The sequence below is a fragment of the Nylanderia fulva genome, unplaced genomic scaffold (assembly GCF_048542155.1).
Source record: "Nylanderia fulva isolate GAGA-0341 unplaced genomic scaffold, ASM4854215v1 Scaffold3, whole genome shotgun sequence".
Taxonomy (NCBI): domain Eukaryota; kingdom Metazoa; phylum Arthropoda; class Insecta; order Hymenoptera; family Formicidae; genus Nylanderia; species Nylanderia fulva.
In genome coordinates, this window is record NW_028190368.1 from 6,129,764 (window position 1) to 6,150,474 (window position 20,711).

Here is a 20,711-nt window from a genome sequence, read left to right on the forward strand (position 1 = left end):
TGAATCCTGGCGATTGCATTACCCTAAAAAATAGTCTGCTTATTTTCTAGAAAAGTATTACGACGTCGTACGCTATTTGTGCTCTATTGATCTCAAACTCAAGATCGCTCTATCACTCTCTCACTCTCACTCTCACTCTCTCTCTCTCTCTCTTGAATCGAATAGAAAAATTGAATACGTCGACAAAATAAAGATGTAGATTCGAGCGCATCTCGTCGCATTTGAAGAGGCTGATCCCGTGTTTCGTAAGAAAATAAGCAAAGTTGTGGCTCTTTTTCTACAGCGCTTCGGAGGTAGGCAAAGCGTTGTTCCGACTCGTGTGAGGTTAAACAATGAAGAGACTCTCCCGCTATAATCTACAATTTACCCTAAACTAGAGCTGGTTGTTTTGTACTTAACGATTACGAGAGCTTGAATAGCGCCATCTCAAGTATATAATAGCAAAGTGAGAATATAGTGCTTGCATATACCGGAAACGCGCGCGAATCATCACGCGGCGACGTAAGTAGTACAGCGGCAATATCATTAATAACAACAGTAATGAAATGGGGCATAGAAGAGCAGCAGATTATTTTTCGTAATAGTAATAATAATGAAAATACAGTAGTAATGTAGTAACAGTACAAATAATAAATAGTAATGGTGATACAGTGTAATACCGATATAGTATTATTATAGCAACAGAGTAGTAATAGCGTAGCTCGTCGCGTGTTAACAATATAATAATGACCATAATAGCAACGTTATGAAACAGCGAAATGAATGTTTTTAATACAATAGATTTTGCAATTATCGGACATATGAAAACAGAAAGACAAATAAAAGTAAATATTCCGATATTTCATATCCGATATACATATACGTTGTGCTCGAAATTATTTCACAGAAATGTCTCTCCTACATCTGCAAAATAGATATTTCCGCGCGTTATTTTTCTGACTTTTATGTTTGGAAAATTGCGTTGTTTCGCGCACGGTGGCACAATTTTTTTTTAACAAATATTTAGAGTCAAATATCAGAATATGTTATATTAAAAAATATAACATCAGAATGCATATGTTTATTATACAATATTTTATAAGCTACTCGAAAAGAATGAAACTCAAATAACCCCGATATACGATTAAAACCTATTCATGTAAAAAATATGATTAATAACTCGAAAAGAAAAAATATTGTAACATAAAAACACACACACAGAAAGAACTAACAATAAGTAAAATCGTAAATACCGAGCGCAGCCATGGACGCATAAAAGCACTATTATAAAATGGTGTTGACTTCGATCGATTGGTAATTCGATAACGATCGTAAGCGCGTATATCGATTACGGGCAGACAAAATTATTGCGCGATATTACGGACCATCGTATTGTATGTATGAGAGTTACTTCTTCATCCAAGAGACGCGTGATGTATTTCTCTCTAGTGAGATGTAAATTGTGCGCGCGCGCGCGGACGTCACTTCCGGACCATTATTGTCGGTACAACGGTATTAGATCGATAAATTCACCTTCGCTTTTCTCGAGATCCAGGACGCGCAAATTGGCAAGACTTCGGTTTAATTAATTGGCGTCGATCGGCGTGTTTCGCGTGTTTAATAAATTCGATCAGTCGCGCGCGATATTGCCTCCGAAGCGGATTGTTGTCAATTTTCGGAAAGGATTTTAATCACCGTTTAGAGGTTTTACGTTTAATTACATATAGACAGCCATTATAGATTTATACATAAAGTGCTAAATTAGACAGCCATTATTGCTAATATTATTATTATTATTATTACTATATATAATAATAATTATTATTAGTATTAATGTTATTATATTATATTTATTACTGAGGATCAATAGACGTTTTCGATCGACGAGCTCCCGAGATTATCTTCTTATCGGTTCAATAAGATTTTAATAGATACACAACGAGACCGCCTTGATAACGTTTTACGGGCACTTATAGATTGCATCGAGATTGTTATTACGGAACACAAAAAGTATATAATTATATCGATGATAGTAACTCATTATACTACTAAGCGATAAACTAACTAGAATTGATGCGATTAGTACTGTTATTGATATATCATAAAATATAGAGTCGCGCGTATATATATTCGTCGATCTCATCATCTACGATGTAATCGAATAAATAAGTAAATAGCAGAAATATATATATTATATATGTGTATATCAATGTTTGTGTGTATTTCAGTATGCACAGGAAATTCTCGTTTTTTTTTTATTATTTTTTTTAAATACGAAGCGTGTTGTCGCTTTTATATAAAAGCGTTCAATCTTATCGGTTCACATTTTTATCCAACGTTACGTTAGAACAAATTATCGATTTTCCCTCCGCGCTGTTTCATAAACTTAAATCTTATCGAAAAAAAAAAAAAAAAAAAAAAAAAAAACAAGGAAATCAATAATAATTATGTGAAATATGTTGTAATGTGCGCGGTAACGGTAGAATGATAATACACTGAATCGTTTCACTATCATCTTATTGCATTATAGAAGATAAAGCCTCGCTTATATACTGAGCTTGAAATAAAAATAAATTAGAAATTATTCATATCGGCAATAACTGGAGAATGTTGAATTAAAATAGAAAAGTTATCAGAATTATGACACACGGGGCGTTATTTTAAAAAGATAATATTAAAAAGATAAATGAAGATAATATTAATATAAATGTAGATAATAATTATGAGAATCTTTAAACGCGTTATTTTTAGGTAGATGTTGTTTCTTAGGTCGATAGAGATATGAATGTTTTTTTTTACGATTATTTCGTACGATTATTTAAAAATGTACAATTTCCTTACATAATTTGTAAAAACAAGATATCAGACATTTCCTAAGTCATTTATAAAAATAAATTTGAGCGCAAACCGTTAATAAAAACCCAGAATAAGATCACATATGAATTTACAGCTTAATATCGAGAAACAGGTATCTTTTTATCATAATTTCAATCAATTCACTCAAAGAGTTATTCGCATCTCCGAACGGAAGTCTTAAAAATAATTCAAAGACGTCGAGAATCGTCAAAAATAAAATTTTGTCTTTTCTTATATCTTAATATCGAAACAAGTCTCTGTCAGTCGAGGAAAGTTACTCGCATTTTCAAGAAGAAATCTTAAAAGTAATTGAAAATGGCGAGGTAAAAAGTAACTTTTTTGTTTAAAAAAAAAAAAAAAAAAAAAAAAAAAAGAGTATTCTTATACACGAAAAATAAAGATGCCCTCAAATAAATACGATACATAAATATTTTTCGATTATTATTTATCGTTAAAAAATTTTATATAATTATATATAATCGTTAGAACCCTACCACGATCTTAATATATTTTCAGTTGATAATTTTTAATTTAATATCACGTCATACTTTAATACGTATCGCTTGAATTTTGGTTTCATGTTTTCGGTCCTATATTTTATTTCGAAACGAATATCGTTCGATATAAGTCCTTCGATAAAGCGCGAAACGTCAATTGAAAAAAAAAAAAGATCAATCGGAGCCACGCTCTGCGCATCCTGTCGACGCGTTCTAATATTTCGACTTTACTTCTTTTTTTTTTTTTTTTTTTTAAGGAACAGGAGCGAGAGATTAACTAGCACGCAAGAAAATATCACTCCTCTCGTTCCAAGAAGACACACCGACACCGGTGTGTTCTCGGTCCGAAGAACGAGGAATCTGCGAGAGGAAATCCCAGCAGCGAATATCTAGGTCGCCTGCATCAACGAGAGGATTAAAGTGCGGAGAGAAAACGGAGAGAATTATATCGATAATCAAGGCAGACTCGGCAGACGCGCGATGGCAAGAAACTATGACGACTAACAAAGCATTTACCAACTACGATAGAGCGATATATATCATACGATTACACACAGTAGAAAAATAAGTATGAACGCTTACGGACTAAGATGGCATGTGATACACTTGTAATTTTGCAGACTATTCTCGTTTCCGGGAGCGACAGCCGTTTTCTGTTTTTTTTTTCTTTTCTTTTTTTTAAGATTTTTCTCTTTTCTCAGAAGGGGAGAATTAGGCTGAAGACACCACCCCCGGTAAATACGAACGAAACGAGGTAAAGGCAGGAGAGTAAAAGAAGGGAAACGCGGGCAAAGAGTACCGTACTCACATCTACAGCGGAAAAATCGTCCTCGACGATCGATGACTAATGACATGTTTCATTGGCGCGATGACGTTTCAAAGGAACGAGGAAATTCGCGTGAAGTATCCTCGTTAACTGAACGGACGCTGGATATTACATGGGTTGCTGGATACAAAATCTATACGTTTGTGTCGTTTCGTACGCAAAAATTACTTTGTAAAACCCTTACCACCGGTTTCAGGTACATCGAAACACAGCAGAATGCAGCTAACTCTAGTAGAAAAAAAAAACAACGTAATAAAAATTGAATAATATAGTGCATAAAAAAATGAAATAAACAACGCCACCGTAGAAGCGTGCTGCTGCAGTTAAGAGTTAAAATCTAAATATTAACGTACTTATTTTTCGCGAAAAGGGGGAAAGTGCACGAATAAATTAGTACTATTTCACGTAAAAACGCGCAAGGAAATTAATTATGGAAATACATAGCGGAATGACTCATTTCATTTTTTTTTTTTTTTTTTCGCGAAGAATTTCAACGCGTATGAAATAAAGTCTCTCAAGAATAGAAGATAAATGAAAAATTGCAAGTAATCCTGACTTGCGGTCTCACATTATCTTCCAATCTTGACGATCGCATCGCAAATCGATAACATCCACGATCGTACGATTAGATATCTCAAGGTATCGAGATATATATATATATATAGATATATAAGTATACATAGTACTTGACATTCAGCGGATATTAAATATGAACACTAGATAGCATACACACAGACGAAGAGCGTACGAGTCACGGATATGTATAACTAGAATAAGATTTGTATAACTAAAGTGCGTTACGATATTAAACTTACATATCCTTACAGATTTGAGTGGAATACAGAAGCTCGCGCGAGAGCTCTCTCTTTTACAACCTTCCACGAGAGCGTAGTACTTTTGCCCGACTGAATGAAAAGAGGAAGGAGGGAGAGAAAGAAGGGGGAAGAACGAAACAGAGATAGTCTATAGAAGACGCATCCCTTTGGATTTCACGATGGTTTCCCCGAAGAGTGGAGAGTCTACTCTAAAAGCGCGAAATCTTATTGTACGCGCATATCTTCGATTTCGCACATTTTTGGTCGTTTTTCCCTATAATTCGCTTATTATTTTTTTTTCTTTTGCATTTTTCTCTTTTGTTGATTTATCCGCGAGACCTCCAAAAAACACGTACGCGTTCCCGAATTATCTCTTACGTATGTAGAATTTTTCACCTTAAATCTCTATGTTATAAGATACCTTAAGAGCTACGCGAAAAAAAAGGACAAACGCCAACTATACTCGTTAGAATGAACGTCTGTCTTATCGGACAAGACACGAGAATATCACATTGCAGATGTATATGTATGTGTATGTGTGTGGATTATATTATATATATATATATATGTTAATTCTTCCTTTTTCTTTTACCTTAATAACTTCGTGACTTAACAGCTAAGGAGTTCCTTATATCGAATTTTATACTTTATTACGACGACGATGGGCGTGCGTATGCGTATTTGCGCGTATATATATGCATATATGTGTACGAAGCACCGATCTTTTTCCTTCTCTTCCTTTAGTTTTTCTCTTCAAAGATCGATCCCTTCGGATTTTGATATATTCAGCTCGATGATCGCAGCGAGAGTAAAACGCAACACGGAGATCATCCAAAAGTTGACGAGGTGCACGAAGACGAGGAATGCAGCGTCGGATTTTTTCATTTGACAATCCGCGTAAACATATATCTCGCGCTTTAATAATAATATTAATATTATTATTATTAATATTATTATTATTATTATTATTATTATTATTATTATTATATTAGGGTAATTACTGAAAAAATAAGTAGAACTGTGAAGCTACGTCGTGGACCTTGTTCGCATGCGAGGCACTATTTAAACATTCATCTTTCGACACAGAACTCGAAATAATCATCGGTCATAAGCGATTAAATTATATTTATATTTACGACAAATTTAAGTCTTTGAATTTCATCCTTTATTGCCATTTTACTTTCTAGCATTTTGTTGGAACACATACTACGAATATTCATTCATATATATATATACATATCTTTTTTTATGAAAATTTATGAGATCGCAATAATTCTCTCTATCTCTTTCTTTCTCTCTCTCTGCTTTTCTATTTTATTCCTTAAATAATGTGTTGAAGAAAAATCGATCGACCGATTAACCGCGACCTATAAGTAATTCCGTAAATTTCTATAGAACGGACGCTTCTGCGACTTTTCTCGTGACAGATTTATGATACACCCGAGCAATGGACTCTCGTAATATTCGCACCGAGGGAACTATTTCGCAATTTCTCTCTCTCTCTCTCTTAATATCCCTCGTTGAACATGAGAACTGCAAATCAAATTACGCTCGTTTTGTATACATGTGAGAAGATAAAATAAAATTTAAAAAAACAATGACTTAGTCTAAAAAGCGTTTATTTTTTTATAGACCAGAGGGATATGTAGGATAATCTTCGAACGACTTGTAATGTCGATCGTACATCCTCAGGATATTCAGTCTATAAGGATCAATTTTAATTACAATAATGGCATGCACGTTTCGCAACAAGTTGTTTTGTGCGAGAATTGATTCGTACGGATGTTTATTTTTTTTTTTTTGCGTGCGCGAGTGTAAGTGTATGTGTGGTTAAATATCGCATTTATTTTATTACGCACAATTAAATTGTTTCAATAAACTATCCGCAGATTAATTAGCTATCCCTTAAACCTTGAGGGGTCGAAAAAAGTTCCTCCTAATAATATTTCATTAAAGATTATTTCTAATTTTTAATATAAAAAACATAAAAGCCGATAAATATATAATTATTTGCAAAATAGAATACAATAAAACTTATAAGCGTTTTTAAAGTAATTATAAAAACATATATGCCTAATTTCTTTCTTCATATAACTAATTAAAGTCCATTGTTCTAAAATGCTTAATATCAAAGTCTTTACAGCAGTGATATATATATATATATAACACTTTATCCGATTTTTAATACAATCATTTTATGTGGCCCCATAAATACAACCAATTTTTTCCTTCCAAACTAAATTTTCCTCTATTTCAAATCAACCTGTTTTTCTCTCAAATAAAATAGAAATCTCTTCCTATGTTGTTTTGCCACAATTAATGAGGAAGAAACAAAAACTCGCAATATTTTTATTCTCTGCACAAAGGTACACTAAATTGAAAAAAAATTTTTAATAGAGGAAATAAACAGTACCGACAAATTCGAAATAGAAAAAATTGATTGTATATGTAATTAAAATTGACATGTTACAATTATTAAGAATATAAGTATATAATACTTACAGGTTCGCACTTGAAATCAGTATTAATATTTATATGCGATTTATATAAACTTCCATATGCATTTTTTTAAGTCATTGTTTAATAAACGAATCTTTAATTACACAAACACATTCTTGGAATTAATTCTTGGAATAAACTCTTTGAACGAAAATAGTAATGCAAATCCTAATCTCTCGAAAATGCTAAGTTCTCAAATATTATTATTCACTGTTATTCGCATGTAAAATATATATACAGATTTACAATTTATTTTGGACAAAATGGAATTTAAAAGAATCGATTCATTGAAGCAACTTTTTTTTCTTCGCACAACGTCCGTACATCCTACCTTAATTTCTCTTTTTTTCAAATACATTTTTCGAATAGTTTTTCTTTTTCCGCTAATAAGCACCACATGTCGCCAATTTATTCGCAACAGAAAATAACATCGCGAAACTTATAACATCACGTATCGAGTCACATACATAGGAATTGATATAAAGGACAATATAATACTTAATAATAAGCGAGAGAAAAGAGCTCTGTTTTAATCAGAAATAATATAAAACGAGGAGTGAGACTAGATTTGTTGAGTTGTTTTTTTATGTATCAAATACAATTTTATATATATATATATAATAAGTAAATTTGAAAATATAAATATTCCGAGTAACTCTTAGAGTTCGATCGTCGATACGAGATTAATATCATGCGTCAATCGTGTGTATTTGTGTGCGTGTATGTCCAGACATAATACTGTTGCCCAATAATAATCGAAGCGATCCGCAAAATAAGAACCTGACATCCTGATTAATAATAAATATGCGACTAACAAAAAAAACACTGGTTAAAAAACATTTCCATTAATTAACTTTCACAATGATATGATTGATAAAACTTTCATACACACGAAGTATCGATATTCGAATTATCTTTTAAATTAACTGTCTTTTATTTTGGTAACGATAAATTTTTTCTGGTTAACTAAGTTTGTTTTTTTCCTATTATATATAGGAAATAGCAATTTCATTAACGCGGACTTAATTAGCCGATTAATAAATTAACTATGGATACATTTCATAACGCGAAACCGTTTGATATTTCTCTTCAGAAAACAATCTCCTTTTCGCAAGATTACTTTTCATCCTCGAGGATAAGACGGATTCCGGTGTACAAGTAGAGAAATGCATCGACTGCACCGATTGCACACATATATGCATACATATATGTATTTCTGTATATGTGTGCAATCGACGTGTATACATATGTACATACATACATACATATACATATATATATATGTGTATGTATGTACATATGTATACGTATATTAATGACTCGATTACTGTAGAAAATGCGCGATAATGCGACGCAATAACATTATATTCAATTTACTCGACAGGCTAAAGTAACAACCGATATAGTCCTCGTGTAAACTACGCTTACGCGAGGACGTACGCAATTATCTAGAAGCACGAGTCGGCACGTATATAATTAGTAGGTAAGCCCTCGGAGGATAATTTCCTGCGACCCGGAATCGAGCTTCGCGACTAATTGCAAGCACGATGGTGCTTTCCTTAAGCGGCGCATGATTATCGATATCATCGAACGCGAGTGGATCTCTATTATCGGATTTCTCCCTTATCCTTCTCGTACTACCTCTCGATATTCTCGAATAAAAAAAATGAATCGACTTGTTTTCTCATCACAATAATTGCAAAGCATATTTCCGAACGAAATTCCAGTTTGACTGCTCGTTTAGAGATCCGCAATGTCAGAAGAAAAGGAGAGACAGAGAGAGAAATATTTGACAGTTTATTTTCTACAAACGCGGTCTTTCTATTTTTCAAATGTGCTTCAAGGATTTCAAGCAACCTCTGCCGTGTAAGAAATGTCAACGTAGCTTTTCCACGCTAAAGACGGTCGCGATTGACTAAGACTATCATCGGCCTGATTCGCAATTATGGCCCGCGAGAGGATGATATATAGATCTCTGCCTTACGTAAGTTAACGATATTCCAGTACCGTACGATGACTAATATTGTTGTACGATAGACTTAAGAGAGGTTCCTATTGCGTTATAATACTACATACGCTAAGTGGTAGATTACCGACTTCATAGAATGTGAGATTGTAAATAGATTTTCTTTTCTCTCTATGCTGTACCTCAAAATCACGGTTTTGTAGAGGGTCGCGACAGTCGGACGCGACTCCATCGAGAATTGTCCTAATAGCAAGATTGCCGTCACGGAAAGAAATACTGACTCGTCTAATATAACGCGGTTTCGTCACGATATTGCGGTCCCTCGCAGCGCAGGTCCACTTAAAAAAATCACACGAGATAAAGCGACAACGTTCACTGCTGTTCAAAGTGAACTCCTATATTAAAAAAAAAGAAATAAAAAGAAAGTCAAACAGGAACACACAATGATCAATCTTACATAACGCTCGAAAAAAGAAGGCGCACACAAATAAGGAATATCATTCATCGCATAAATTTGTATATCAATACGCAATGACGGTGTAACGGCAGTGCTATTTGTCTGCAGTGTTTTACATAAGCAAATTATCAACAAATTATTGCACATATACATACACACTATATACAGACACACACATACACACGCACGTACGTACACACATTCGCGTGCGAGTAATGAGGGAGTAAAATACTGTCGTGTAAGATTATTTGTACTATTGTATCGTGAATTGATATGGAACAGATGTTAGCTCACATAAATGAACTTTTTTTTGTTTTATGTTCGAAACGATTAAAATTATTATGGGATAAAAGTTTATTAAGAGGATAAATTTTTCATTTTCTTCTTCTCGAAATAGTGCGAGCTTCGAAAAGTGTCAGTTTCTGTTTTCGTTAAAGATATCTCTGTACGATATAAAATGGTGTTTTAATTTTTATAACACATTGATTATTCAGATTTCATCTTTTATCGATAGAAATAATATTAATGTGAGCAATGTATTAATTAAAAAGCACTACCCTTTCACCATCATTACACGCTATATTATAGTAAAGTGTCTCCAGCCAAAATCAAACAATCTACATATATACGCAAACTTTTTAATATTTACCTATTATTTACTTTATCTTTCTTCTACGTTACAAAAGAAAGATTTAGAAATTGATTATTATAACACTTATTATTTAGTTTCTTATTCATGAAAACAAAAAAAGTACAATTTAATTTATAACATATTGAAGACTTTCGTAATTACTACTGTCGTGGTTTAAGCGTTTTAATTTTCTAGAACATTTGGCAGGTACAGAGACACCATTCTATGTATTATCATAAACGTGTGATTCTGTCCGAAAAAGATAAGCCTCCTTTCTTTAAGCATCTCTATACATATATGAAATATTTATTCAAAACTTAAAACTTAGCCTAAATATTGACTGCATAAATGTTTTGTTTCATATAATATCAAATAATTAATAATTGCATAAATCTGATGTATAAAATCAGTATAACATACTTATAAAAATTGATTTTGAAGTTATCAATTTTTTCATTTGATTTTTTGAACTTCGGCAATATTTATAAATATTAATTAATATTATAATATATACCCAATTAATTAATCCTATTAATTTAATTAATATAATAGCAATTAATATATTTTGATAAATTATAATTGATCATATTAATAATCAATACTATAATATTATCCAATAAAATAGTAATTAATATTAGTATAATTAATATTACTAATCACAATTTATTAATCGAATATATTAAAAAAAAAATAGTTCCATGTGTGTACTGTAGTGTAAAAAGTCCTGGAATTTCTAAATATCTCGAAAAAATAAGCATTTTCGAAAAAAATATTAAGTATATTATAAAAAAAATTAGTTTTAAACAATCTGTCAAATAGAAAGTTAGTGTAACTTCAGATGTAAAAATCGCATATAAAGATTAAATTTTTTAAATAAAAATCTTTGTTTTTTTTTAAATATATTTTTATAGCTGATTTTAAAAAATTCTTGAAAAACGGATACATATCTTAAACCTTTATACGTCAAAATCACATTTAATTATGCTTACTTTTTAACATATTTAGAAATCTTTAAAATTTTTTTACACACAAACACACCATATTTTCTACATGTACAAATAAAAAATGGGCAGATTATAAAAATAAAAATTGGATATGTGCGAGTGTCTCATCCTATAAAAATCAAAATAATTTAAGAGCGCTTTTTCCTCCGTCTCCGTCAACCTGTTTTTCTTTTCCTCAATTTTTTATATTTCAGCATTTTTCTATTTTTTTTTTAACTACTGTTAATTGCCGGTAAAACAATCATTTTATATCAAACGTATAAGATGTTAAGTGTATATGTATATATGTGTGTGTACGTGTCAATGAATTTAGTTATTATCTTACATCCGCTAATCAGTCCATTTTCATCGAATTTATTTATTTATCATCTCGCGATTGTGTATGCGTGTATATATATATATATATATATATATATATATATATATATATATATATATGGCTGTGCACATGTATGCATATAGTTATCGTGTGAAATGTATCGAATAATGAAAGGCAACGAGTCGGAAGGACTAAAGTTAACTTGCACTAGATTACATTTAAGCGATAGGCTGCACGTCAGTTGTCAAAGTGTTATCGTTTAAAAATTTTAAAGCTCCCTCCCACGTATTATTCCCTTATTATCTTATTACCGCATTAAAAGTGTACTCGCGCGAACTCTGTATATGCATGTATATATGAGTAATATGAGTGCGTGAAAATGTGCATTACTCTCTGCACGCAATGGGTAATTATTGCATGCTTCGTTTTACGACTTATCGCGATGATCGATCAATCATATTTTAATTACCTGTATATGCCGCATATACGCACAAGTTTTGCATACGCACATTTACAAATACGCATTTTTAAGCCTTTTTTCGAGAGCTTTTATATATTTCTACATATATAAAAGTCGATAGTATATTTCATTTAAATTCCACCATTGATTCCACCATAATCAGCTGTCATCCATTTGCTGATCTTTACTAACCATTATTATAACTATTATTATTATTATTATTTTTATTTATTTATTTATTTATCATTATTATTATTATTATTATTATTATTATTATTTATCTAATACCTATTATTATATACGCGTAATTAAAATTTATTCATTAAGCAATGATATTAATATTAAAATCAAATGTATTATATGAATTGGATTATTCACACCATATGATGTGCGTGTACGTGTGTATATGTATGTGTGTGTATATAATCTAAAGACCCTAAATTCCTAAATACCACCTATATATCGATCACTGTTATCACAACGAATTCTAAATGTTTTTTTTTCTTTATGATCTTATCTTGGCTAACGCGGAGAAAAGTTCCCCTTTGATTCTCGAAAGCAACGATCTTCGTACGGTAATAATATTATTCGATATCCGTATTTTTTTTTTTATTTCCTCACCGTTCTCCGCTGCTACTTTAGCGCTGCGTCAATCTATCTTGCACTTAAAGCCGAGGCAAACAAGTAAACCGTCGTAATCAACAGGCATGCCTACATGGACCGTGCTGAGAAATGCAAACGCGAATATCTTCGCGCATTCCACTTTCATACCCTCGCTCCATTTTGCGAAAGCGAGCAATTATACTCTATCGCATTCATACTATATTCGCTCCCTTGTTTTCTCTTATTTTGTCCTCCTTTCTCTGTACCCCTGTTGCTCATTGATATTATCTCTCACATGTATTCTGCCTCATTTACTCTCTCCTCTCATCCTTCCCTATTTCTGCCTCTCTTTCTCACAGTCTCTCTCTGCCCTAATGCGCTCATGAATACATTTAAGTCTTCAGACACTTAAATTCTATCTTAAGATCTATATTTCAGAGAAACCTTAGAACGCCATTGTAGTTTTGTCAACCCTTTTAAATAGCTTATTCTTTAACCTATTCCTTTAAAGTAATTATTAATCAAATTTAGTTCTAGCATATTATTTAGCAAATTTCGTCAGAGATTACCACTGACAAATTATTATATTGTTGTGTCGTTATTAGTATGATAATTCACATTCACATATACATATACATACACACATATATATATGTATATATAAATTCATAGTTCATAGTTATCATAAGTGCATCATATACATATATATATATATATATATATATATATATATATATATATATATGTATATATAGGTTTATAATTGTTCTTATATCTTAGCACAGTTCTTTGTCGTACTCTCACTCTCTCTTTTACACTTTGCAACACTTTGTTTAAGTAATATGTCAGGATATCATACATATACATATTACATACATATATGTATGTACAGGTATGCTGTCTGTGTATGTGTACATTATAATAATGTATGAGATATATTTATGCATATATGTATATCGTACTCCTGGAAACAGATTGTCGCGCAACTCAAGAAATGCAACTCACAGTTCGAGTGTATTTTTTTAAAATTCTGTTTATATATAAATTCTCTTTCACGAGATAGAGATTTATCATCATTTCTGATCTGTCAGTAAGTAAGAAATTTATTTTCAATTAAAAATACGTCACCTTAATTAAAATTAAAAGTTTATAACTTAAATACGTTAACTAAGAAGTATATATATAATAAATAAAATCTGTTTATATATAGATATAATCAATAGATATAATAGACACATTTGCAATTAGTCGATCAATTGGAACAATCACATTATATATATACATATTACTATACTCATCACACATTCTTATATGTTATCGGTTATTTTTTTCTCCGCGTTTATCTTGCCGTTTCGAATTCGTTTGGTAATTTATTTATTTCCTCGATTTGCGCGGCGATCCTTTCTTTAAGAGTACGATACAATTATGTACAGAACAATTCTCATAATCAGCGCTTTCACTACTTCATCTTTTTTTTTTCTTTTCTTTTTCTTTTTTTCTTTCGCTTTGCAACTGAGGAGCTCATATAGTCGTCATAATCGTACCGTCGTGTTCTTTTCCGCTTCCTCTTGAACTCTATCTACGTTAGACAGTTAATTACGAATACTCCTTAAATTATGCATTTCTTACGAAAATATTAAAATTAAGCATTACGTAACAACACTGGCCGACAGAGTCGAGGCGACGTGACCGGCGAAACCGCGCGGATTCACATCGCGGACACATTTGCGAACCGATGCACCGGTATTTTCGTCATATAGCACGTGAGAAACGTGGCTCTTTTTGATGATGTCTCCTACACAAAGCAATCTCTCTCTCCCTCTCACACTTCTCTCGCAATCTTTCTCTCCCTCTCTTGCTCTCACTCTCACTCTCTTTTTTTTTTTTTTTTGGAAGGCAACAGATATAAAAATTTCCGATGCGCTTTTTGATTTATTGGTATATGCCAAAGTATAACGGTCCGGTATCCGCGAGGATCGATCGATCGCATGGAAGCGGCGAGAATCATTGTCGACCAATGCTACTGTGTACGTTTCCTTAGCTTGGCGTGTGACATTTGCAAGCATGGTTCAGTCATGCATGGCAAACGTGTGTAATCAGCATGTGTGTATATATATGTAGTTGTTCACACTTTTATCGCGCGCGGCTCGCGTCTTGTGATTGTGTCTCTTTTCCTCCTTCTATTTATATATAAATATGTTATACATATACATACATATATATATATATATATATATATACATAAACATATGTATATATAGCATGCTTTATTTTTGTGTCTCGATTGACGAAGGAAGAAAAGCCGTCTTTTTCACATCTTTCGCGGTTACGCCCAGTGATTGATCGCGAACCGTTTCCAAAATGCTCCGCCGACACGCGGAGGAACCATAGATATATTACATATATGTATATCTATGGTTATTTTACATATATATATATCTAATATATCTATAGGAGAAACGGAAAGGAAAAAAAAAAGAAAAAAAAAAGAAAGTAATTGTTGTGCATGAGTAAATAACGATTCGCTTGTTCGCTTGTTCGTCGTTTGGTTATCAGTCCATTCAGGTACCTTTGACGTTGAAGAGAAAAACTAATTTAAATTCATCCTAGGACTGCGAGCTCCGCTCGGCAGTATATGCGCCCGTAATAAATGCCATCAATTCGTAACATCGCCATTTACTCACATTGCGATCTTACGCGGACCATTGTGATTTACTATGAATTCGAAGAATCATCACTAACAAGAGAAGCGTAATATTAACTACATACACAGGGTAATCGGTATGTAGTGTTCATTACTTGTCTTCATGTTTATTTTTCATGTATGTTCAGCTTTCCTCGATCTTTCTCAACACTTCGTCTCGTTTTTTTTTTCCATTTCTCCTTATCTTCTGTTTATCTTCTTTTTTTTCATTTAAACTCTACGTTAATAAATGGTAAAGAGACACACTGGACATTGGCACGACAGGTGGCATCTAGATTTAATATAGAATAAAATTTACGTTATTGCGATAACATTTGGTATCGTTGCGTCGTTGCCCAGTTGATCCGATATCCCTGCATTCCTCTCGTTTCTTCCACATTTCGTGGAGAGTCCGGAGCGCGGTGTGGATTGGAAGTTGGGGCGGAACACCAGGCAGCGACGTCAATGCTTGTTTTTTAAGGTTTTTCTTTTCTTTTGATTAGATTGATACAGTCTACATTTGATACTCGCTGCAGTCTTCGGAACTGTCCAGCAAAAAATGGAACACTCTTTGACCTGATCAGAGACCCTCGACGATAAATCTTCATTGAGAAAAGCGCTCTTCCTTCCTCCAGCACAAAGAGCGCCGATAGGTTTTTTTTCTTTCTCTCTATCTTCTCTTGTCTTGTCTTGTCTACGTTTTATCTTCAGATTAGAAATACATGCTTACTAGATTGGCTTAGAACGACGAGAACGCCATTTCTCGTCGTTTACATATCGTGGCAGATCGCACATGGTACACCAAGAGGTTGATGAAGAGACCCTTGCGATTGGTATAACTTGATCTAACTTGATCTTCCATAAATCCGTAAATCTTTTGGAGATATTTGTACCTCCTTGGAGTAATTATGACGCGACCGCATTCGTAACTTGCTCTCGTTTTTTATTAAGTGTTCTTATGAATGTATATGTGTATATGTGTGAGTGTGATTTGTCATGTAAAATTAGATATCTATCGCACAATTTGGTTATATACCACTGCGATTATTTCGCTTACGCGTGTTCTCTACTCAAGGCGGATACGAGGGTAGTAATTTCTTTGTTAAGTAACTCGTTATAGTAATTGCATTTTCTAGCAATATAATTGACATTTCGTGAAGACCTCGTCCATCTCATTTTCTTTCGCTCTCTTTCGCACAAACACGCACACATACACTCTCTCCCTTCCTCTCTCTCTCTCTCTCTCTCTCTCTCTCTCTCTCTTTCTTTCTTTTTATCTATCACTTTCTCTCAACTCTCCCTTCCTTTCCCTTTTCCTCTCATACATTCGCCCTTTCTTATCATCGACAGAGTATATATATAAGTAGATACATTTTGTATCGGTTCTAACCAAAAACATCGATCGATAATATGATAATACTTGGATATACAAAATGTGATCTAAGAGGAATAAGAGGCAGGGGATCGGAAGGGGAAGTAATACGCATTCGATCACGAAATTTCGGCATCAGCCGAGCTGCATCTTTGGACTTGCAAGTCTTAAGCAAGTGGATTTGTTCACTTATTTGACAAGATATCGGGCGGATGGCCTCTCGTTCTCTACATCGACTCACCTCCCAGAAGATCTCCGGGTAAGTACGAGTTGAGAGAACTGGGAGTTGCTCGTTGCTGGTCACTGTTGTCTATCCCGGCGTTGCTCCACAGGGAATTGCTGGTGGGCGGGGCGCCCCAGAGTTGACTAGAGCTGCCTCCCCATGTGTCGGGCGGCGGGCCAGCTTTGTTAGTTGGTCTAAGGCCCCAACCGGCCCCGCCGGAACCACCGGCCTGCTGCTGTCCACCATGGCTGAGTTGCTGCAGAATCGTGTGCACCTCGCTTTCTGCGGGCGACTCGGCAAATATCGTTGTGTTACCCAGGACGCAATTGTTTAGGGCTCCTTGTGCCTAAGAGAAAATTGATCATTTCGTAATATACATATATATTTCAGAGCCATTAGAACAAAACAAAATTTATGTCGCAAAAATTTTGAAGTTTCAACATAATTTCGAATTTTTTGAGTATTTACCTTGATTGCCTCGTCGCGAGAAGAATATTTCGTCAATGCAATTCCATGATTCTGATAGAGACGGAAATCTTGAACCGGTCCATGTTGCATACACAATGTTTTCAAAGTGGACCCGTCGATTTGTGGAGTAAGATTCTTCAGTAGAAGCCAAGTTGATCCTTGGTTTGACATCCAGCCTGAATTACTAACCGCCGACGACGATTGAAGGCCCCACGAACTAGACGATCTACTGACACTTCCTAAGCCGGCCCCCCAACCATTGCTCGCGTTCGTCGCTCCTTTACTACTCAAACCGGGAGGTGGACCGCGTGCTTTACTCATTGGTGCACCCCAAAGTTCTGAAGTCACGGCAGTTGGTGGAGGAGCAGACTCTCCCCATGTATTCTTGGAAGTGCTGTAACAAGTTGAATTCTTAAGTCTAATACATATACGCAGTAAAAAGAGCAATATATCATATATTTAGATAGAGCAATTACCTAGTAAATGCACTAGGTGTGGTAGCTGGTGGATTGAATGTCCATGTAGAATTACTTAAACTTGGGATCGATGTGTCAGGATTAGCAGTTTGCGGTGGTGGTGATGTCTTGCTGCTCGACGAAAATATCGTATCGGGATCCTTGATAGTTGCCAAGGATAATGGAGAACGCACAACAGAACCGGGAGTGATGCTTGGATCATCCTCGATGCTTTTTATCTGGGTACCCTAAAATAAAATTAAATATAGGTGGACCCGGATAAGCTTTAAGTACTAACACGCAATTTCTTTCACTTCAATGTTCTATGCGTGTTCTCTAAGTACAATTTTATATCATCGAATAACATTCTGAAAACATTTAATGACGCATAAAAAACAAATAATGATTGACGGTATTGGAAATGGATTACCTTCCATGGCTTCCCTGGTTCAAATTCCGGTACGAGGTCTGTATACGCAGCACCACCTGGTTGCCAGTCCTTTCCATCAGTCGAATCGTTGTTACCTGGATCAGGCCAGCCGCTGTCACCAAGTCGAGAAGACCACGTGCCGTCGCTTTGACCCAACAATGGATTCATGTTTGGACTGCTATGCGATTGAGTCAAAGCACCAGGTGTTGTAGGCGGTTTACTGGTAGTTCCAGGAGCACGGGAGAATTCGTTTGACACCAAATCACCGTCCTTATCCAGTGATGGCAGCTTCCACTGATTCAATCTAGACTGTTGCTGACTCTATTGAGAAAAAAAAAACACTAATGTAGATTATAGTTGCACATCTAGATCTCGCATATTTATATAAATCAAACACACGTACCACCGGAGGTTCTTTGTTCATCGTTAAATCGCTAAAACTGTTCGGCAGAGCTGACATCGGATCATGCACAGAGGATTTGTAATATTCTGATGCTTGTGATGGAGGAGCTGGATGTTGCTGTTGTTGTTTCATGTATGTCGCTTGCTGTACTGCTATTTGATTCTGCAAATTCGTGATTTGCTGCTTGGTTTTTGTAATTTGAACACTAATCTGCAGAGCAGACTGATTGCTTCCTTTCATTGTATTCTGGACTGCGTGCTGTTGGTGCAATTGCTGTAAGACCTTGATTTGTTGCAGTAGCTGATTTAATAACATTAAAGTTTGAGGCGCCAGCGGTTGATTTAAAATCTGATGATTCAAATATCCTTCATGAACAGCTAACTGAATTTGTTGCACGAGCATCCGTAATTGCTGTGTACTTGGCTGATTCTGCGTTGTGCGAGATGCCTGCAATGTATTACATAAATATGTGTAAATATAAATTGTATGTATTAAGCAAATTGAAGGCAATTCGATTTATTTAAATTATATAAACGTAATATATGTACATATATACGTTTATTGAATAATTTTCTATTTAAAAAATATAATTTTTAAAATAAAATATTAACATGTAAATGCAATTTCTTTCTTCTTATGTGTTTAAAGAAATTAAAAGTAGCTTAACTGTAAAGCTATAAACTGGTTTACATTTTATTAATATTAATAATATATTTATACATTAATGTGTGTATCTGTATAATTTATTAATATAATATTTTATAATAAATAAATAATGCATATTTTGTGTCGTTATTTTTTAATTATATAATATTAAAACAAAATAAATAGCTTATATATAATCGGTGTAAATTTAGTGTTTAATTGAAAACAATAACTTTTTTCTACTACCAAGTTAGTAATATATTGTTAATAACAAATAGCAATCAACATGCATAAAATTAATATTATACAAATGCAAATTCATGCATTTAAAATCATAATTGTAAATCTGAATTATACATAAATATTAATAAGCATATTTACTGTATAATAAAATTGTATAATAAAATTTGTGTGTGTGTGTGTATAGAAAAATAATTATCAATCCACTTTCTTGAGAAATGAACTTATCCAATCTTCTAAGCCATTATTATGAATTTGTCGAAACAACCTTATAACCCTTGTAATTGCATAGCGCGCAGATACAAAATCGGCATTAGTAGTATGTACCATTTCTTTAAAAAAAAAATAAAATAAAATAAAATAAATTAAATTAAATTAAATTAAATTAAATTAAAATAAAAAATAAATAAATAAACCTATAAATACAAAAAATGTATCGTTTTCAAGAGTGAATTTGTTCACCTGATTGAAAGGGGGTTGTGGCGCATTGGTACTTGGCTGCTGTTGCTGTAGCGGAACAGCTGTTTGCTGCTGTTGCTGTTGTTGAAGTTTTAGAAGACTAGCACTGGTGACAGAACCACCTACGCCCCCACTGGTTGCCCCACTGGGCACTCCTCCGCCCTGTGTTAAATACATATTGTACCCTACGCCTACTTTCTTTCTTCCTCCTCTTGTGTATATTAATATATTATATTAATTGCGCAAGTACACTTTTACTATAGACACATCTTTAACAGCAATATTTCTGTTATATACTGTTGAATTTATCTTCCCCAAGTATCGATCATAAAGTTTTTATCTCTTTACAAAACTTTCACATTTAAATTTTATTTCTATAATATTTAAATTCTTTTTATTTATGTAAATATATATATATATA

The 20,711-nt window shown here is 33.5% G+C and overlaps 1 protein-coding gene across 5 annotated transcripts in view; it reads right to left on the reverse strand.

The window, feature by feature from the left end:
• gw (trinucleotide repeat containing adaptor protein gawky) overlaps positions 1 to 20,711 on the reverse strand; it is a 63,613-nt gene that overhangs the window by 18,709 nt on the left and 24,193 nt on the right. For 4 of the 5 annotated variants that reach the window (XM_029306059.2, XM_029306061.2, XM_029306057.2 and 1 more), the window contains exons 11-16: positions 20,294 to 20,452; positions 18,947 to 19,393; positions 18,544 to 18,864; positions 18,135 to 18,361; positions 17,659 to 18,052; positions 1 to 17,536 (exon numbers count right to left, since the gene is read on the reverse strand). The exon at positions 1 to 17,536 is cut by the window's left edge and continues 18,709 nt beyond it. In XM_029306059.2, the coding sequence (XP_029161892.2) occupies positions 17,195 to 17,536; positions 17,659 to 18,052; positions 18,135 to 18,361; positions 18,544 to 18,864; positions 18,947 to 19,393; positions 20,294 to 20,452 (1,890 nt within the window). In that variant the 3' untranslated portion in view covers positions 1 to 17,194. The remainder of the gene's footprint in view (positions 17,537 to 17,658; positions 18,053 to 18,134; positions 18,362 to 18,543; positions 18,865 to 18,946; positions 19,394 to 20,293; positions 20,453 to 20,711) is intronic. The other variant, XM_029306062.2, reaches the window with a different exon arrangement.